Below are 21707 nucleotides of genomic sequence, written 5' to 3'. Positions count from 1 at the left end.
CAGCCGGCCAGGGCTGACTCTGGACATTACATAACCAGAAGGCTGTGGATGTTTCCAAACTCAAAGCAGCAGGTTCTCCTGACTTAGTACATCCAACCTCAGGCCTCAGGATGCAGAAAGAGAGGCCTGCAGTCCGCCTATGGGCACCTCCCGAGGGCTGTGTCATCCCCCCTAATGCTGGGGGTGCAGATGTGAGCAATGAGTAAGGGGCTGGCAGCTCACCTGGACCTGAGTGCACCATCTCAAGTTTCTGATTTGTCACCCATGTGTCTTCTCTCTCCACCCAACTGTAGCTCCTAAATGCAGGAACCCCATTTTCCAAGGGGCTTCCACGGCTCCTGGCACATAGCGCTGTACACAGGGAGGTGCTTACAGAGGTGGGTGACCGGCCAGGGCCACATTATCCAGCACCTCAAGCAGCTCCTGTTTAGAAGCAACGTGGCCAGTGTCCCAGGGGCACCGAACCCCGCCCCGCACGGTTACCACATGGCAAAACCAAGGCCCAGGAAAGGGAGGGTTCCAAGGTCAGTGAGCTACTCAGGACTGGAGCTGAGACCAGGAAGCAGGCTCTCTCGGTCTCGAATCCGGTGTCCATTTCCTTAAGGCGGACTTCCTTAGTGTGCTCACAATGGGAACATGTGCAGGGCTATGTTTAGTTGTATGAATGTGCTCAGCAAATGATGCTAACTAGCTGGGGTGCAAGAAGACCGTTAAAGCTGGGAAAACAGGCCAGAGGTCCCAGTTCCTACCTCACAATGAGGTTTCTGTGATCAGCACAAGTTCAGTGTAAAAATTCAAGGGCTCAAACCTAAGTTGCAACCTCAGTGGCTGCACAAGACCTGTAGGCATTGTCAAAACTCCAAGTCAGAGCTTGAAAGAGTTCATAAGACAGGCGGGGAGACTGAGGCCCAGAGATGATTGTGCTGTGAGTTGGCCAAGGTCTCATAGTTACCAGGTAACAAGGCTGTCTGTCTGCTGTCCGGTTCCAGAGCCCAGCCTCTTAACAGCCACCTCTGAGGGACCCCACCTGCACTGGCTCTGGGATGAAGCAGCCACCATCCCCCCCACCTTTCCGCCGCCTCAGCAACACCCTCTCCAGCAGGGCAGAAGGGCTGGACCTGGGGCTCAGATACTGAGCAAACTCACACCCTGGTTCCAGACTACCTGACCTCCACCGGCCAGGCCTCTTCTGGCAAAACAAACCCACAAACCCTCCTGAAGCCAGGCTGCTGCCACTCACCTTCATCTGCTTGACGGTGTAGACCAGTGTGCCAAAGGGCCCCTCCTTCACCAGCTTCTTCCCCACCACTCTGGCCCGGATCACTGCAGAAAAGGCAAGACAGAGACAGAGAGGAGGTTAGTGAGGCCCGAGCCACAATCGGGTGGACATCCAGCCAATTGGACGGCCTCGCATTGCTCTCGTACCTGTGAGCCAACTAGAATAGATACTGTGTTTATCAGAGAGTTCAGATGAGAGACACTGGGGTGGGGAGGGAGGGTAGAAGAGGTAGGGAAGGCTGTCATCATTCGGGTTAGTTACTCCCAATTTCACAATCGCCAGCCCTGTACATTCCCAGGCTGCACTCACCCCTGAGTTCTGGACTCTGGTTTCACCAGAATCCCAAATCTGCTCCACCTGTTAGAGCTTCTTGCCCTCCCTCCATTGCCCATCTGAGATTCCCCTGGTCTCCCAGACCTTTTCTCTTTCTAACAGGACCCCTTCCTGAGCCTCATCTGGGGCTCTCCCTTTGCCTGTAAGTTCACCATGTCCTGACATATCTGCTCTGTTGCCATGCACCCCAGCCTCCCTTCATGCCCCAGCCAGCATCCTAAGGGGATCCTGGGTGCCCAGCACTCCGATGGCAAAGGATGCAGTAGCCTGTCGCTCGGCAAGGGTGTGGTGGGGGGCAGTGCTTGGGAGTGTGGACTCGGGAGCCAACTAAACTGTGTTAGTCCCAGCTCTGCTCTTTATGGCTATTATGACTGTGAGCAAGCAACTTTGTTTCTGGCTTCCAGTTTCCTCCTCTGTGAAACCGGGATACTAGTGGCACCAATCTCTTGAATTTGAAGGGATTAGGCAAGATAATACCTGTGAAACTCGTGGCACTGTGTCCTGGCTGTAGTACATAAATGTTAATATCTCCACGATTATCATCACTGCCAAAAACGGAATGGACTGACCTCGAAAGGACTGCAACCAGAAAAGCCGCTCCCATTTATTGCACGCCTACTAGGTGCAATAGTGCATCCCCACTGCCCCTCACAACCCCGACAAGGGGAGCACTGGCATCCACATTATACAGATAAGGGTACTGACAGAGAAGTGAAGACACATCTTCTTTCTGAGCCTCAGTTTTCTCATCTGTAAAGGGGGTGTCACTCCACCCATGTCAGGGAATTGCGGTGACGATTAAACAAAAGGTCCTGTGAAACTTCTTACTGTGGCGCCTGGGAGAAAGGTGCTCCGTAAACACTGAGCGATCGTGAATACGGAAATCATTAGGCAGGCCCAGCGTGACCGTGGCTGGGAGAGGGGCATTTACTGCATGCAGTGGGGACAGAGAAGAGAGGGGCTGACTCAGAGAAGCTGGGCTTTCTCTTTTTTACTTCTTGTGACAAAAGAAGCTGCCTTCAAATGTTTGTAAAGCCGGCACACGGGAGGTAGGTCTCGAAGACAGAATTCGGAAATTGCACAGAAGTCACATTTATTGGCTCAGCCAAAGAAAAAGTCATCTAGTGATAAGAACCAGTAAGAAAAGCTGGGTGCGGGGGCTGCCATGGAGGCAAGGTCTCCATCAAGGGGGTCTGCATGCCAAGACCTTGACCGAAGTGGAATGGGTTTTTGCATGTACAGCGGCCACCTTTGAATCACAAGTTGAACACACACACACACACACACACACACCCTGCCCATTCCGCCGGCTCCATTATCCTTCCCCATTTCACATGTCCCACCGTGTCTCTCGGTTCCTCCACTCTCATCTCGTAAAAGTTTATGAACCACCAGTTAGGAGAACAAACTTTGCCCCTCCGTTCAAAGATGGAAACGGATTTCTCTCTGTTTACTGGGAACCAATTCCCCATCCCAACGGGATTCTGTCCTGTTCCTTCCCAGACGAGCTTGGATCCTACTTCCCCAGTCAGACCTGAAGTCAGGGCTCAGATGGATTAACGGCCCCTCCAGACCCTCCTGCCAGGGATGGCTGGCAGCGCACGGGGCCCCCTGGCAAAGGCAGCCACGTAGCGAAGGCGGCTCACACCGGGAGGCGGCGAGGGGCTGCTTCCAAGTCTGCTGGACAGACCAGAGGCTGGCGAGGTCCCGGGCCAGGCTCCCTCGAGCCTGTGCCTCTGCGTCCACTTCACAGCAGCATCCTCGGCCGGGAGCCCTCCTCCCAGGGGCCCAGGGACTGTTTCCTCCACGGTCACTCCCACAGGCAGGTGGTAACAGCTGAACTATCAAGCAGAAAGCCCATCTGCCTGGACTTTGCTATCGATTCTTCCTGAATTCCTTTGGCTTCCCCTTCTCCATCTTCATCGACACAGAAGGTAAACTAGGGAGTGAGCCCTTGCCTAGGGGGGGAAATAGCAGAAGGTCCTTTAAATAGCAACAGCTACTTTTCCTGGCTCCAAAATGGCTTAACTTCATTTAGACAAAATATGTCATAAGCAGACCTGTCCCATAAGGCTGGGTACCTCTGGAAGCTTCTGCGCACACAGTGAGCCAATTCCTCCCTCACTCCGAAAAGGCCTGAGCTTGGAATCTTTTCGCCGGAGAACGGTTCAGTGAAAAGGGAGGATGCTTTTTGTAGTCAGGAAGCCACATCTGAGTTTGCGTTCCACCATTACCGTGTGGCCTCAGGAAAACCCCAGTGTCCCCAGAGCTCTTTCCTCCTGAATCTCTCGGATTATCTTGGCCCGATGCCCCTCCAGTGGCTTACAAGTGATGTACTTATTACTAATGGAGCAGAAACATGGCCAGGGCCCTGGGTTCAAATCCTAGCACTGGCGCTGTGTGACCTTAGGGGAGTTACTAAACCTTTCTGTGCCTTCATTCCTAATCTCTAACACGGGAATGACGGTAACAATGCCTCATAAAGTTGCTGTGAGGGTTAAGTATAAGCACTGAGAACAGTGGGTGGCCTGACCCACATCCCATATGTCTTCTATCACTGTTATTAATATTGCCGCCACCACCGTGACTCCTATCATTATTTGTCCATCCTGGAGCACCGTGAGGCTTCCAACATGCCCTGTAAACTGAGGCCTGGGGCTTCACCCTACGATGGGAAGACAGGCAGGCTCATCAAAATATTTTGGCCTTGCAAAATGTCAGGGAGAGATGGGGGCGCACACAGGAGCTGATCAGAGCAGAAGTGCCTGGAGCAAAGACACCTGTCCCGTCATCACCCGTGTGTAACCCAAGTGCAGACTCGCAGGACCCAACGAGATCCCAGGGCCACGGTCCAGAAAGACTGAGGCGGCCCTGTGTGGAGGCCACGCCAATGTTTTCCTTATAACAACAAAACCGCACTAAAATTAAACAACATTCTGCTCTCCTAAATAGGTTCGCAAAGTCCTTCCAAAGTCAAATCCCCGGCCGACTCCAAATGCGCCTGTTTGGTCTGTGAGTTTAATGCGTCTTTATTTGTTCCAGTTTCTCCTCTGCAATTCAAATGTGTGCTATTTTGTGCTTTTCGTTTGGCAACAAGGCCGCTCCCAAGGCACTCGCCGGCCCAGGGGGCCACAGTGGGCAGGGGAGACGTGGGCAGGTCACAGTGCTCCAACAACAGAAGACAGTGTCCGAACTGGGAGCTGGCGGCACCTCGATGTGGCGGCTGGACGCCAGCGTGGCAGATGGGCCGGCTGACACTGGGGTTTTCTTCACCCTACATGCTGGAGGGGGGCCCGCACCGTCCACCCGCGGTCCCCCGGCAGCTAACCCAACACAGGTGCGAACTGGCTGGTGTCCGGGAAACCGGGTTGGGCGCCGTGGCGGGCGACGACAAAGAATCAAAGTCCCACCCCTGCCTCCACAGAGCGCAGTCTAGTGCAGGGGTGGGGGACCTTTTTTTCTGCCAAGGGCCATTTGGATATTTATAACATTATTTGCAGGCCATATAAAATTACCAACTTAAAAATTAGCTATGAGAAAAGCTCCAGGATTTACTGAATTTCGAGTCCCATCTGCGGTTGCCTTGGCAGGGCCAGGCCAAATGATTTCGCGGGCCGTGTGCATCCGGACGGTCCCCAGCCCTGGTCTAGTGGGAAGAAGCCAGTGTTTAAAAGTCCTTGCTGGAGGGCTGGGTGCCAAGGTGCCCAGCACTAGCCGCAGAAGGGGGACAAGGGGCAGCCCGAGTCTCAGTCTCGGAGCCTCTCCTACTCCCACGAAGGGAACCTGGGCTTCGGGGGAATGGAGCTCAGAAGAAAACAGAGCAAGGAGTGCTCTAACTTGAAAGTAGGTGAGAAGAAACTGACCGGGCTATGTGCGCTGAGAAAAAGGCAGTTTGAAACCCTGACGCTAAAGCAGATGACACACCGCCACGTGGCTGATGGCGATTTCATGTAGATTCTTAAACGTGCTAATCGCAGGAAGACAACCAGGGACTTGAAACGAGGAAGGAAGGAAGCCTGCAATCCAGCTTGTCTAATAGTCACCTCGTGTTTACTTCCCTGTTGTCATCCTCACAGGATGGCAAAGGAAGAGTCCGTTTGGAGGCCGGAGTGCTCATGGCAAAGACAATAGGCAGGAGACCCCACAGCAGCGAGGCCCGCGGCCCCTCTGGCTCAGCCCGCTGCGCATGTCCCTGGGCCGCTGCACCCTGCGTTTTAGTCTGTCCAGGGAGGGCAGGGCAGGCCCCCCTGCTCCTCCAGCTGCCCACCTGCTGCTTCACCCCTTGTGTTTCACTGCATCACATCAGTAAGTCTAGAGGAGAGGGAAGGAACCAGAAGACCCCGGCAACAACAGCTACTGCTTATTAAACCCCTCCTGTGGCCAGGCAGTGCGAGCATGTCATCTCCCTCTATCCTCACGGTGACCCTATGAGGTGGCTCTTGTCTCCGTTTTCCAACTACGGGAAAGAGGGTCGGGTACCCTGAGGGCAGTTTTGCATCCCAAGGGAAAAAAAATCAGTGGGTCCCCTAAGAAAGCAGACTCCCCAAAAACCTATCCATGGGCCTAGTACTGATTGCGAAATAGGTCATAATTGTTCTGCACCTCCCCACCCCCACTGTCAGCCCCGCTAAGGATCAGAAAGGGGGAAGGGCCCCCTGGTAAGCCCCCAATGACCCCCCCACACCTGGGCCTCCCGTGACCACCCCACCACCCTTTCTCAATCACTCACACACATGCATCCTCTATTAGTAATAAGACTCTGCAAGTAATCACCATTAGCAATATCACAGAATATCATCTGTTTAGCATACGATGCTCCCCATCAAGGGTTTCATGGAAGAGGGAAAAAAAAACCTTAGAAACCACAAAACCCCATGCTCCTTATGTTTCTCGCAACACTGGAGTCTGAGGTTAGACTGATGGATTAGAGGAGACAACGTATATGTAAAAAGACACTTTGTAACCCTGAAGCTAAAGCAGATGACACGCTGCCATGTTGCTGGTGGCGATTTCTTGTAGATTCGTAAACGAGCTAAGCGGAGGAAGACAGCCGGGGACGTGTCTTTTCTCTTCCCGAGATCTTCAGTCTCCACCTCCCGTGACCCTTTCCAAGGCCCTCCTCAGTTAGCCGCTGCCTCTTTGATGATGCCCACAGAACGACTGGCCTGCCCAACTGGGTCCTCTGTCCCCAGCCTGTCTGTGAACCGTAAACCCCTCTACAAAGACTCAGAAGTTAAGAGATCAGTACAGGAGGCAGCCGATCGAGCTCACATCAATGTTTCTCTCTCTAAAATCAATAAAAACATATCCTTGGGTGAAGAATAAAGAAAGATCAGCTCAAGAAAACCCCTGGAGATGTGGCCGTGATACAGTAGAGCACGTGGGACCTGGATGAAGTCACTGCCCTGTCACTGGGTGACCTTGGGCAAGTCACTTCCCATCCCAGTTCATGAACTGGGAGTGATGTTAACTAACCCCAGAGGGCTCCTGGGATGCCCTAAGCCCCATGCCCCCGCTCCGCCAACGCAGCGCTCGTCAAGGTCAACCACGACCTCCACGGGGCTCGGTCTGGCAGTGGCGGGCCCTCACCTCCTCTTACACCCGGCCCGTGGCTGTCACGCCATCCATACAACTGGCAGCTCCCACATTTTTGTAGCCTCCAACCCAGAACTCCCATGGCCTTCATTCATATATCCAAGAGTCTGCATCGCATCTACATTTACACCTGGAAGTTTAATACGACGTGTCAAACTCAGCCCATCCCAAGCTGAGCTCCGAGAATGGCCCTCACCCAGGCACACCTGGGCCTCCCGGGGCCTTCCCCATCTCAGGAAACGGCAGCCACTCCACTCCGTCACCCCAACCTCCTCACTCGTCTCCCATCACCCCAAACACACCCCAGGGCCTTTGCCCTTGCAGTCTCTGTGCTCAGACCTCTTCCTTGAGCAGCCACACGGCTCCCTCCCTCAACTGTTTCAAATACCACCTGGCGGGGGGGGCGGGGGGGGGGACCGGCCCTCCCCGATCCCCCCCACTGCTCCCACACCCTGGCACTCACCGCTCTCCGACATATTTCTATCCGCTTGTTTGCTCACTGAGTGGCTCTCCCCACTAAAATGGGCGGGTTCCCTGTTTTACTAACTGCTGTAGCCCGAGCCCCCAGAAGACAGGCTGGCACAGAGCAGGCCCCTGATACGTATTTGCTGAATGTGAAGCTAAAAGTGCCACACACGGAGGGTGATTTTTTTAAAATGATCCAGTCTTTCTGAGCTGTATTCAATCAGAAGGGGTTGATGGCAGTTCTCAGCTCAGAAGGTCAGATAAACATCTGTCCAGCCGTCATTTAGTGAGCATTGTGCTAGGCTTGCAGGGAGCGGGAGAGAAGTGAGGCCCTGGGGAACCCAGGAGCCGGAGTTTAGAGAGGTCAGGAGACAGGTGAACTGCATGCAAGGATGGCACGTCGGCATCATGAGCAATTACAGCAGACCAGGGCGCACAAAGTGGGGTGACGTCTCCCTGAGAGGAGGGGAGTCAGGAGCTCCTTGGAGGTGACAGCCGATCTGGGAAAGAGACTCAGTTTGCTTGATCTGAATCCAGAGGAAGGAGAAGCCTGGATCAGACCTGGGGTAGGGGCCAAGGAAAGCAACTGGGGGTCAGGCAGAATCGCCAGGCTCGTAGAGAAGCAAAGCCAGGACAGACCCCCGCCTCTCTGGGCAGATGGCCCCGGAGAATGTGAGGGATACGGGAGGGCAGGCTGGGTGAGCGAACACTGCTCCTCAGAGAAATCTCACAGATAGGCTCCTCTGCGCCCAAGCCCGTCCCCTGAGAGCACTTCTCTCGTCAGTTTCAAAGGCCTGTTTTGTTGATGTCAGCGCCAGGGCCAGACAGTTTAAGGAGATGCTCTCGCAATCAAGATAGGGAGTCTCCAGTTCAAAGCCTGCCCTGACTAACTCTTTCCGCTAAGTGAAAATATTAATCTCGGTTTTATTTAAGCAGGGCTTTTTTGGCAAGAAATGAACCCCTGTGGCTAAAAATAAACCCAATACACACACACACACACTCAGGGAAATCTGGAGAGCAGCAAATCATTTCAACCCAAGTTTCCATCCCAGGGAAAGCTATTAAAGCCGAGAGGATATTAAAACCTCTCTCTGCACAGAGACTCTTGTTTCTCAGGGCCTGCCTTGTGTTCAGGGGTCCCCCAGGCAAGGCTGTCCCGGGGGTGGCAAAGAGGAAGGAGGGATCTGTGTGGGCTCCTAGCTCCCCCCACAGCTTGTCAGCGCTGTGGGTTTATGCTGGAGCCGTCCGGGGGCCCCGCTGATGTCTGTCGTATATGAAATGAAGGGGCTCAGAGAGGGGAGCAAAGGGGACTCAGGTCCAGAAAAGTCAAGTTGCCTGGAACTCTGAGATTATCCAGAAGAAGCGCAAGAAAAATTAGTATCTCACTCCTGCTTTCCTGTTTTAAGAGGCGATCTCGATTTCCAACTATTAAAAGACAAAATTGAATACCACCTAGGCATATGCCTAGACTTGGGATTGACATATTTCATCTCCAGTCTAACCTCTTTAAAGGCATCTGCCCTCAACTTCTTCCTGCGGCCAAGGCCAACAGGGGAGAAAGATATGGATCATTTGGCCCAAAACAGGGCCAAAGTCCCAGAACTGGCTTGTTCTTGGACTCAGGGCTGACTTACCTGGGGAGTGAGGACTATCTCAGAAGGGAGATGGCGTTTCTGTGACCTGTGTTTCTAAGGGGCCAGTAAGGCAACTGCCCCAAAGCACAGGAAGTGCAAAAGGTGGTCCTTCCATAGCCCAGCTCATTCTCCCAGGAACAGATGGAGAAAGAGCCCCACCCCATGCCCACCTAAGTGTCCATTGGTTTCACGGCATCTACAGGATTATTCTGAAGAGCTCAGCAATGTAGACATGGCTCTCCAAAGCTGGGGCCCCACCTCAAGTCCTGCCACTCCAAAGCCTAGAGCACCCCCATTGCACCCCCCCTAACTCTACTCCAGGACCTGTGCTGTGATGCCCCTTGTCTTGGTGAGAATGGCTTGTTCCCCAGGCATCTGCCCACACGCCTGTCTTCCCGGAAGACCCACCCAGCTGAAATGCCACCTCCTCCGGGAAGCCTTCTTCCTGGCCCAGGCCACATTGGTTCCTCCTGTCTTCTGCTCAGCTTCCTTTGTGCTATGTTCTACCTCAATGATTAGTTCTTTGGCCTGAGTTACTAGAGGGAAGGGACTGCCTCTGGGACCCCAGCACCTGGCACAGTACCTAGGATCTGGCAGGGGTTCTCAAAACATTGGCTGAATGAATGAATGAATGAAGCTACAGGAAGGAATCGAAGGTAATACGATAAAGGAAGGCAGAGCTGGTTTGATGTTTACACTCTTGGAGTCCTAGTTCCTAAGGGTCACCCAGAAAAGAAGAGGGGGGCAGGTAACTATGTGATCTGAGAAGCTGAAATGGGGCCCCGAATACTAAAGATTCACATCCAAAGAGAAGTGAGTCACAGGGTCCAGCCACAGGAGGCCCCAGATGACATGTCTCTGTGGAGGGGCAGCACACAAACTCCACCCACAGGTGGGAAACCTAAGGCCCAGCATCGTAAAGGCGGTCAGGGGTGCAGGTGCCTTCTCCCCCCCACACGCCCCACCCTCTTCCTCCCCTCCCCTCCCCTCCCCCTCTTCATGCTCTCCTCCCCCTCCTGTCATGGGTATTTGGAGTTACTTCATTCTTTCATTCACCATTCAGAAGCGCCTGAGTGACTGCATGCTGTAGGCAGATCCTGTGCTGTAACCTGGCTGCATGCTGTAGGCAGATCCTGTGCTGTAACCTGGGGACTTAGCAGTCAGCAGACAGACAAGGTCCCCACCTTCAAGAAGCTTATTTCTATCTTGTGAGACCAAAAGATACGTGATTACAGTCCTGGGAGCTACAGGAGCATGCAGCGGACACACCCAGCCAAGACAGACAGTTTCTGTGATTTGGGGCCATTGACATTCCCCTCCTGACCACCTTTTGCAGAGCAAAAGCCTCAGCGATTCTAGTCATGGTTGGCGAACATTCTGGGGCAGTCACCTTACTGCTCTCTTAGAAACCCAGGGCACAGAAATGCCATCTCCCTCCTCACTCCCCAGGAGAGTCAGCCCTGAGGAGACATGGTGCTGGGGGAAGATGTTTGCCAAAGCTGGAGTCTGAGAAATCACCTAGAAGCAGACAAGAGAGAGGATGAAAAGGCATTCGGGTAGAGCAAGGAGCAGAGGCAGAGCCCTGGAGTTTGCAGAGCCTAGTCCAGCACAGTGACAGAAAGCAGAGTGTGTGACAAGAGACAGGCAAGGCAGAAGCCAAAGGGCAGGCAGGGATGCCCAGCTCTGAAGGCTGGCTCTTGCTCCAACACGTGACTGTCATTTCTCAGGTGGGTGTCCACTCCAAGGGCAATGATGGACATCACTTTACCCCTCCCCTTAGCCTTTAGGATAACATGTGCCCAAAGGGGTAGGTCCCCAAAGCACAGAGAAAGCCCTAAAAACAAGCCTGGGTTTTGCTTGCCCTGCTTTGCATCAGAACCCCCAGTGGACCCATTCCAGTGCCCATCCCACTTCCGATCTTCAAAGTAAGGTTTCACGAATCCCTGTCCTGCCCACCCCACCCCCCGCCCTCCCTCCTCTCAAACCCTTTGATCTTTGGAGTGGTTTTGCCTTGGGTGTTTGGCTGACTCATCTCCAGGGCATCCCAGACCCAGGGTGCATGCCCACCTCTAGAAAGTTCCCCCTCACCCAGGGTTCAGAGATGAGACCTGCTCACAGTCCCGTAGGCACACGGGCGAGGGGTGCTCAGAACACACACACGCCCCCGCCCCGAGTGAGTCCTCCAGCCCTCCCCAGGGACCCATGGGAAACTTTATCCCACACAAGAGGCCACCAGAAGAGCCGCCTGGTCTTCAACCACGGCGCCTTTGAAGCAGTGCCCAGAAGAATACAGTGCCGACGACGGTTCTCAGAACTCGCAGCTTTCGGGTCAGGTCACTCTGTGGGACCAGCACAGCTGGCAGCATCTCAGGAGCCGGCTACAGTATTTTGTTTTCTGCTAATTGGGATTTTGTGTGCGAGGAGAGCTGGGGGACTCAGGATTGGCCCAGGAGCTGGGCCGCTGTTCAGCCCAGGGTCCTCCCTCATTGGCACGCAGACCTGCAGATGCAGCTTTGCAGACAGCGACTGTTCCCAGAGTGCCCTGGGGTGGGTGCAAGACTCCGTTGTGGTTTAAAATCCAGCAGTGTCCTCTCTGTGTGCTGTGTCTGGGGTTATACAGCACAAGTGCCAAGAAGACCCTGCAGCGGGTATAACTCACCCTTTGGGTATCTTTTAAAATAGTCAAGACCTCCTCTCCTTGAGTTTCTGACTAGCCAGGAAGATTATGGACACCAAGTGGACACAGCGTGGAGGGTGCCATTGACCGCAGGTGCTCCCCTGCCCAGCTCACTCAGAACCTCCCCACCAGCTGACAACCACGGTACCCAGGGAGAGGGCACTCAGCCAGGGACAGGTGTGAGGAAAAACAAGGCCAGATTACAGATCATCAAGCGCCAGGACAGTCACCCAAGGGACAGCTAAGGCGGAGAGTACAGAGGAACGGCTGCAGGTTAAGATCCAAGTGCCTTTTAAGGAGGCCAACCTCTGGTTTAAAATAAATAGAAAGTAAAGAGTGCTAACTGCTGCCCTCTTTGGTCACAGTGGGTAATGGCAGGATTAGAAAGCCAATCCCGGGTCGTTTTGAACCACCTGCCCTGGCTGACTGATGGGGAGATGGTGTCAGCGTAAAGAGGAAAACGACCACCGACCCTTGAACACCTTCTGAAAGCAGCCGACAGTGCCCGGGCCTCTCGTTCGTTCAGTAAATATGTCTTGAGTGGCTACTACACACCGGGCACTGCGTGGGGTGGCAGAAACACAGTGAACACGACAGACACCCCTCACAGATACCCAATCCTTAAAACAAACTTGAGAAATCGCGGCATGATTTCCATTGGGTAGATAAGGAACCCGCCAGAGGTCCCACGTGTGCCCTGCAGCAAAGCCTCTTCCGTCTCCTGTTGGACAGTTTCACAAATCTAAAGTCATCGGCCAACAAGCCAAATGCATCAGAAATGCAGAGGAAATTAAAATCCCCAAGGCCTCGTAGAAGCCACAGGTAGTGAGAGCTCTGGGGTGGGGTTAACCGCCCCAAACAGAAGTCCAGCAATCAGCCTAAGGCCCCATGGTTTGGGGACAGGAAACACGAGCCTCAGGATCATGGTCCTTGGGGGCAGTGGCCAACTCGCCATAAGGATAAGAACACTGTTGTCATTGATTATAATGCTAATCGTAATACAGTCGATAACACTGTGTGCCGTCATCTATCACTACCCACCTGAGCGGCTAAGTGCTTTACACGGATTGTCCCCCTGGAGCCTCCTTTGGACCCTACAAAGGAAGTGCTGTCGTTAGCCCCGTCTTCTAGAAACTGAGGCTCCTAGAGACTTTCTAAGTTACTTCCCCAAGGGAGGGTCATACCTCCCTTCCTGACGCACATTCTGACTGCATTTTACAGGCCACAGGCTCTAGGTTGTCTGGGACCTTCACAGCCACTCGGTGTGACTTCCCTGGAATTTCTTCTACCGTCCCATGCCAGGGTCCATCTGGCGAGTAGGCAACCATCTCTGACCTGGGTCAGCCTGTTCCACATTGAACCAGTTTTTTTTACTGTACCCAAATTCTTCCATATCCTGCCTCCGGTGGCCTTCCTCAGCTAGCTGGCATCTTCAGCTTACCCAAAACAGGATAGTTGAAGAGCATGGTCGTGTTCCCTAAGTCATCTCCAGAATAAATGTTTTCACAGGTCTTGATGGCCCTCCGCCTTTGCCGCAGTTCTGAGGCCCCTCGTCACCTCCGGCTCACCGGCGGCCTTTAGTGCTCTGAGAACTGTGTTGCTGGGGGATGAATGGAGATTTCCCAGGGGTTGCTGCTCAGTGTACAAAGCTGAGAGAGACTTTGCCTTCCCCACTCTGGATCCTTTTACTGTTGGCATTACAGTCTAATACTTCACCACCCTCCATCATAAACCCCTACTGTTTTCAAAACAGATTCTGTCTCCCATCATTGACATGATCTAGTAAAAAACTCTAGCTACTCCGCTAAATAATTACACTTATTTGGGTGTGAAAGTAAAGGAATTTGGGGTGAGGGAAAGGAAATCTTATTACATAGAAAGTACTGAGCAGTAGGAAGAGCCCTAGGCCATGGATTGGGAGCTGGATTCTCTTTCCGGTTCTTCCACTCATCTGCTGTGTGAATTAGACAAATCACTTCTCTCTTGGAGCTTTGTTTTTTTTACTGTGAAAAATGAAGAGGTTGGACTGGATGTATTCTAGGGTCCCTTATGACCTAAGGGTCTAAGGTTATTTTACCTTCACTTTATTTTTCTACTCCATGCATTTCCCCTGGGTTCTCCTTTCTCTTTTTTGGTAATGGTCCAGGATGTAGTGTTCTCCCTGTTGGCTGAGTCTAGAATTACATCTCTAAAAAGTTGATCAAACTTGAGTAAGTCATTAGGATGCTTCCAGTGCCTCCTCTGGCCCTGTCCTAAGGTCTTTCTTGTCATCTGTCTGGATGACTTGAAGTCGCCAAGTAGGGGACAGCAGCAAGCACAGAACTGGCTCCTAAGTCACCCCATCTAGTCCATCAGCTCCACAATCTGAGTGGCTCTCACCAACCTATTTTCTTTATGAGCCCCTATCTTTGTTTTTTGCAATAACATCCTATTTTCCAGGCTGACAGACCAGCAAAGAGTTTAAACACATGTGGGATCATTTCAGTGGTTAAAGTACATTATGGATGCACTGGACGTTAACATCAGGTGGGGTTGGGTGGATCCTGACATTAATGCATGTGCCCATATCTACCAACAGAAGAATTCTAGAGCACGCGGAGGAGAGGGCCTCTGCGTTAATCTCCCAGTTGTGCGTTAATCCAAGGTAATAAAAATGCTTCCTGAACGACATCTCCAGGGGGGCTGTGCTCTCGTGACCTCACACGTACCAAGTGGGGACTATGCCACATCCTCTAAGATAAACTTCAGCCACCTTTGCCCTGATGGTTTGGTTTAACAGTAGCTAAGAGGGTGATCTACTAGACATGGAGATGCTCCAGCCACTCCAGTGTTCTCAGGAACCTCAGACTCACCCCTCCAGTTCCCGTGTGAGCGGGACAGGGCACCATCCACCCCTTACTCATTTAATGGCTTATTTCAGGTGCTCCTCGAGCTCCCCAGGGAAAGCTGTTCGTCAAAAAGGGAGCTCTTTTCTCTTCTACACAACCTCAGGCCCCCACTGCCCCCGAAAGGCACACATGGAGGGATGAAGCCCAAGTGGCTACCTCGATCCCAACTTCAACCTCAGTCCAGCTTCAGCCACACTGCATCCCAGCCCAGGAGATTTCTATTTTTGAAACAGAAGGAATAGTCAGTATTTTTCATTCTGTCAATATTTTTACCTTCATCTCCTTCCTCCTCCCTTCTGCCTCCAAGCCTCTGGTTGGAAGGGGGGTGTTTTTTTCAAGGCTAAACAAAAATAAAACCCGGCTCGGCTGAGGCCAGCAGATCGTGATGTTCTTGGCCGGTTTTGCTTCACACCAGTAATGGCCGTCAGCAAGATCTACAGGAAACACCTTGCAAAATCCATGGGGAGAGGCAGGGGCTGCGGAGCAGTGACAGGCGGACACGCTCTGGTGCATGTGACCGGCTCGGAGACCGGGGCACAGGAAATGGCTGCGGGATCCCAGGCCTCCGAGGGGTGAACACAGCTGTGTGGGCCTTGCTCGCCTCTCTGGTGCTTTCCTTTAACCCGCATAACTGTTCCCAGCTGCCTGTGTGTGATCCGTGCTGAGGGGACCCAGTAAGTAAGGTCACAGGCAGAAAGGTCAAAGGCCCTTCCCGAGGGTCCTCTGTGCCAGGGTTTAGCGAAGCCATGTTTTCTGTGAAAGAGGGACGCAAGGCGCAGAGGTCAGGGATGAGAGGACTTGGGCACAGAGAACCTGGAGCTGAATCCCAGCTTCAACCTCGACAAGCTGCAGGCTCTCGGGCAAGTCATTTCACCCCCCATCCTTGGAAATGGAGACACTGTCGTCCCCGCCTCAGAGGCGGTTGTGAGGGTGAAGCGAGACGCTGAATGTAAGAAGCCATGGCGATGACGATCGTTCCCAGGAGGGCCCCTTTCCCAAGGCAGCGAAGGGGCTGGGGGGCAGCAGGAGGAACAGTGCAGCCCCGGGGAGGCAGAAAGGCAAATGCAGAGTCCTCGCGGGCGCGCACGGGGCGTCGCGAGCACACAGCCCGCTGCCAGTGCTCGGCTGCCCCACTTACTCTGCTCGGGGCTCTGCAGTTTCAGGTCAGGCCGAAGCGACCGACGCTCGCTGGCATCAGCCCAAGTGGAGTGAACACCCGGAGCAGTGCGAGAGACGGGGGGTGTGGGAAGCAGTGCTGGTGTGCAAAGTGAGGCAGAGCGCCACAGAGTTGGCAGGCCTGCCTGGGCCAGGGTCAGCGGCCAGAGCCTGGCATTGTTCTGGCCGGAGCAGGGAACAGCCAGAAGCCAGCATTCTGTGGGGAAACCGCAGCAGAGGGAAGGCCAAACACAGGCCAATTAGGGTCTGATGGAAATCAGGGCCGTTTTTTACAAAACAGAAGCTGGGCAGCCCTGCTGTGGTGGGGGCGCTGGCTAGAGGGAGCACCTAGCACCCATCAGTCCCCAGGTCAAGCAGCAAGCCTGCACATGGGTGCAGATGAAATGCGAAGGGCACCCTCACACCACCTCCCAGCCTCTGCTCTAGCGAGGTGCCAGGTGGGAGCCAGGTGGGCAAAGGCACTTGTTTCCTTGCTCCATCCACTGCCTGGTGATAATTACTTGATGTTCTTTCAGCACCACCAGGACAGGAAGCTGGGGGCAATTCTTTGAGGCACTGGGCATGATCAAGAAAGGAAGGTTCAGATCAAAGAGGGCACCCGTTTTAATGGTCAACTCAGCTCACGCCTCCCTGGCTTAGAACTGGAGTCAGCAATGATGGGGGGCCTGCTGAGGAGTGCCGAGCTGGATTTAGCAGCTCCTTTTTTATCCATGCCCCCTCTTCTTCAGTGGTAGCACACTCTGGCAGGCAGAAACGGTGCCACTTTCAGTTGGTTCTTTGTGCCAAGTTCAAGTCCACTATAGGGAGCAAGGCGGTGGTCCCCTCCCATCCACAGGGCTATCTCTGGGGCAGTGGAGAGGTAAGGACTGGTTTGCCACAGAGATCCTTGTTTTTGTTCCCACCTTCCCCGTCATGGGGACCCCTGATACGATAGGAAGGGTGTGAATTTCTTTACGTGGCTGCCCCCCCCCCCCCCAGCTTGGCCAAAGGACCCTTCAGCCCCAGTACCACTCCCCTCTGCTGGCCCCAGCACTGAACCTGGGGAGGCTCACTCCAGAGTGCCGATGAGCCAAACACGTGGGCGTAACGCATGCAGGAGAGGGATGGACTCTGTCTCCCAGGGCCAGCCCGGCAAGTCTGCAGGGGGTAGACAAGAACTCTCGGCTGAGCTGGGAAACAGCTCCAGCTACCTGGACCACTAACGCATGGGCTAGCCTTGGGCTAGTCAATTCCCATCCTGGGCCCATTTCCCCAGCTGGGAGGCCAAGAGGCTGAATAAAGGCCCTTGAGAGTCTCTGAGTTGTATTGTCCCGCCTGTGGTCTAGAAAGCTCATCCAGAGGGGGAGGAAACTTCTTTCAGTTCTGTCCCTCCTTCCCGGGTGCGCACCACTGTGCAGTGGCTGGACTGCTGACCTCCTTCTGAGGCTTTCTCTAACCCGACAGCCGACAGATGGCAGAGTCTCCCGGGCTCGTATCTCCGAAAGATCTGCTGCTTCACATCAGCATGAAAGAATGTGGTCCTGAGAGGCTGTCTGCTCTCAAGTGGCCCTGTGAGAACTTTCTTGAGTTTCGCCCACTCTAGGCTGGAGGACAGAAGCTAAGTCCAGCATCCTGCTCACTCGCTGGGCAACCTGGAGCAAGACTCTCCACCCATCTGCACCTCAATGTCCTCACCTAGAAAAAGGCATCCGCCCATGAATTTAACAAATATGGGAGTTTCAAGTATATTCTAAGCACTGAACAAGACATTTGAGGTCTCTACACTCTTGGTGCTAAATACTGTTGGAGGAGACTGACAGAGCAATAAACAAATACCCAGTGATGTCAGGGGATAGAGAATGGGGCGGGGGGGGGGAGGGTATTTGAAAATGAGGCATGCAGGGAGGGTGGCATTCGAGTTGAAACCTTCATGATGAATAGGAGCCAGCCAATGAAAATCTGGGGACAATGTGGTCCAGGGAAATGGGACAGCAGGTTCAGAGGCTGTGAGATACAGACAGACTTGGAGCCCAGAGCATTCGAGGAAGAGCCGGAATCCCAGTGTGGCCGCAGCAGAGCAAGGCCAGGTCCCATAGAGCCTTCTAGAACTTGTCAAGGAGTCGGGAAGCCACTGGAAGGCTTTGAGCTGGACGCTGCCAAGATCTGAATGACATTTTAAAAAGGTCACTCTGACTGCTTTTTGGAGAATGGATGGGAGAGGGGGCTGGAGTGAAAGCAAAGGAAATAATAATAATCACAGCCATACCCCTTCCCTGCCCACCTCCCAGGGTCACTGCAAGGTTCCCATGAGATTCGTGCTGACACCCAGCAATGTCCAGAGGCTCAGGAGGAGGCATGTATCCCCACGTGTTTTAAAACCATTTTTACAAGTAGGAGCTTGCAGGTCTGGCACCGGCTCTTTGGAACCGCGTCCCGTGTGGATTTCAAGGAAACGGGGTTAGGCGGCAGGTTGTGCCCTGCCTGAGCTATGCAGCTGTCCAGGCCCAGATAAGTTCACATGTTTAAACCAGGAACTTTGCTCTCGGCCACGCCTGGCTCTGCTTGTGCTGCTGGTGCCGGACGGGGGTAAGCTAACACCCAGCAATGCGGGGAAGCTGACACCCATGCAGATTCGCTCTCTGGATTCTTGGCAAAAGCTCCTCTCTCCTGGCCTCACTGTCAGGACTGAGGAGGGAAGAGCAGGGGTGCTGGAGACTTGTGCACTTAGGGAGATTTTATTTCCCAGAGGCCCCTTGCAAAGAGCATGGTCATCCAAGTCCAGAACCCCAAGAGAAGGCACCCCAGTGCTTAGAGCAGCAAGGCTGGAAAGCAGCGTGGGTGCCAGCCCTCTGTTTTCTGCTGGGGTTCGCAGCACTGGCTTGGAAGCTGGGGGTCTGGATTCAAATCTCGTCTCTGCTTCTAGGTTTCCTCAAAAGGAGGTAAGCAAGGGACAGCAGCAGGAGCATCTAAGGACTATCCTGGGGACCCCTGGGAGAGCAGACGTGAAAAGGCCTGGCTGAGCGCCTGCCTTCACGCACTCACTCACTCACCGTCCGCCCCCTTCAGGGTGACAAGATTTGGGCTGAATAGTGGACACCCTGGTGCATAGTGAATGTTTGGGGAATCTGAAAACACACCATACATTGTTTCCCGACTAAAATGTAGTATTATTTTAAATGCCAGGAAGTCCACAGAAGATTATAATCAACAGGATGACCAGTGTCCACGGCCCCCCACCACCCCACACCATCCCACCCCCACTCAGATATCAAAATCCACGGGTGCTCGAGTCCCCTTTGCAAAATGGCATAGTATTTGCATGTAACCCACACACATCCTCCCATATACTCTAAGTCATCTCTGGATTACTTACGACACCTAATACGACAGAAACGCTGAGCAGTTGTTTATGCTGCACCACTTAGGAAATAGTGACAAGAAGAAAGTCTGCCCATGCGCCACAGACACAACCATCCCAGGCCCAATTACATGGCGCACATCCGCAAAAACATACATCTTTTCTTTTCTGAATATTTTCTATCGAGGTTGGTTGAATTTGCGGGTGCAGAACCCGCAGATACAGAGGGCCCACAGTACTGAATATTCAGTTTTTTTTAAAAATTAAGTGTTACTTCTCAGGACCGCCCCCCCTTGCCTGTCACCTGCACAGCAGGGACCCTGAAATTCCCCCTTAGGCCCCACAGCTGAAACGTAGCAGAAAGACACAGAGGTGTCTGCTCTCCCTGCAGCTCCTGGTCCACGTGCTACCTGGATGTTTTCTGGGGCTTTCCCCATGCTTTTTATTTTCTTGTGTTATTTCTTTTTTTCTTTTTCTTTTTTTAAAATATATCTTTATTGATTTCAGAGAGAGGAAAGGAGAGGGAGAGTGAGAGATAGAAACATCAATGATGAGTCATTGATCAAGCCCGCAACCCAGGCCTGTGCCCTGACCAGAAATCGAACCCTGATCGCTTGGATCCTAGGTCAATTTCTTTTTTACACAAGTAACACAACTTTACTTAAGGGAAGTTAGGAGGAAAAAGAGAAACTATATGATAAAGTCCTGAACCCCCCGCTATAACTGTGCTCCATAGTCGTAGGTTAGCGTCAAGATCTTTCCCACGCTCGCGTGAGCCTGCGGATGTGTTTTGCCCCCAAAATAGAATCCTATAGAACATACTTGTAGGTGATCTTGTCTTTTTCAATCCTAATATGTCAGTTTATATAGCTCTGCCTCGTCCCTTTGAATAGCTGTATTGTTTTCAATCGCATAAATACACAGCAACTTGTTGGACATTTTATAAACAACTCTGTGATAAACATCCTTGTGTGTTCATGGTTGTGTATATATACACATATACTAACATAAATGTTTATATACATACATATACACACACATACATACAGACATCTTTACAGACTTACCTGATTTTTTCCCTTTGGATCTAGAATGTATCACCGCTTTTTAAACCTATCGCTTTAATATCCATCGAATCCCAGTCAGCAGGCCCTCCCCACTCGTAAGCCAGCTACTCTGCGGACACTTGAGTCTTGCACTGAGCATAACTAAGGAAGCATGAAGCACGGTTTCTCAGGTCCTACAACTCACTCCTCCTTCCCCCATCCTCCCTCAGCCCCGCTGCCACCCCACCTTGGCCAGCTGGTGATCAAGCCCGAAAGGAATCCTGCTGGCCTGAGTCCTGGCCCTTCTCTGCCTTGTCGGACCCAGCCTGCAATTTCCAAGTTTTTACGAGGTCTGAGTACACATCCCAGGACAGGCAGGGTCAAGAGGAGCCCGATCTTCTATGTCATAAAGTCGCGGGGGGAGGCCGCCTCCCACCACGGCCTCTGCACGCCCGTCTGCTTACGAAAGCTCTGGGCGCGCAGGGCGCAGGGTCCGTGTACCGCGCGGGTAGGGACCGTCCTTTCGGTGCAAGAGTGAGTGCAAACTGCCTGCCCCTCTCCTGGCTCAGGATCAAAGGTATTTGCCTCAAACGCTGGTCCTGACTCAAAAGAACGACATCGAAAGGAGAGGAAACAGACCAAAATAATTTTTGTGAAGTCAGCCATAAAAAGAACGCATTCAACTAACAAAAGTAACTTCCTTCTGTATGTATGCAGGAAATTTGCGCCATACACACATGCCTCTAACCAGTCGGAACTCAGTGACTCTGCCTGGCATACACTTATGTCTATTTTCTTATAAACACACACACACACACACACACACACACACACATACCATTTTCAACATCTGGCCAGTTCCTCCCACCCCTGATCCCGAGTAAGCTTCAGCCAGGTATCCGCTGTCTCAGGTGCGGCTGGTCCCTGTATGACTATGGGACTCAAAGATACAGCGTGTGATTTTCCTATGTTGTGTTCCCGCCTCCACACGCACACAAAACACCCCAGCTGCTCCACCTGGGGCTGCTCACCGCAGCAAGGGCGATCTGTCCGGATGCTGAAGGAGGACCTGCCCCAGATGGGGGTGTGGAGATGGCACCGTACCTTAGAGGGATCTAGGGCTCTCTGACTTTCTAAATGTGACCCTTTGCCTTTCCATGTGCTGACTTCCTAAGACGCTGCTCCCCTACTTTTATATCTGCAGGGGTCAAAGGTCTTCCCCCACAATTTCCATGTACCAGGGATTGTAGGGACACCCCGTTTCACAGGTATAGAGG

At 52.9% G+C, this 21707-nt stretch overlaps 2 protein-coding genes across 3 annotated transcripts in view; one reads left to right on the top strand and one right to left on the bottom strand.

The window, feature by feature from the left end:
- The window catches only part of SYN3 (synapsin III), a 335882-nt gene that overhangs the window by 108227 nt on the left and 205948 nt on the right, over positions 1–21707 (top strand). The window lies entirely within an intron of this gene.
- Positions 1–21707, bottom strand: part of TIMP3 (TIMP metallopeptidase inhibitor 3) — a 48573-nt gene that overhangs the window by 8394 nt on the left and 18472 nt on the right. Inside the window, exon 2 of the mRNA XM_016222987.2 lies at positions 1241–1323. Coding sequence (XP_016078473.1) covers positions 1241–1323 — 83 coding nt within the window. The remainder of the gene's footprint in view (positions 1–1240; positions 1324–21707) is intronic.

Source organism: Miniopterus natalensis, chromosome 2, assembly GCF_054644295.1.
Source record: "Miniopterus natalensis isolate mMinNat1 chromosome 2, mMinNat1.hap1, whole genome shotgun sequence".
NCBI lineage: Eukaryota > Metazoa > Chordata > Mammalia > Chiroptera > Miniopteridae > Miniopterus > Miniopterus natalensis.
Note: the sequence above shows the minus strand (reverse complement) of the source record. Positions and strands in the feature narration are given on the sequence as shown.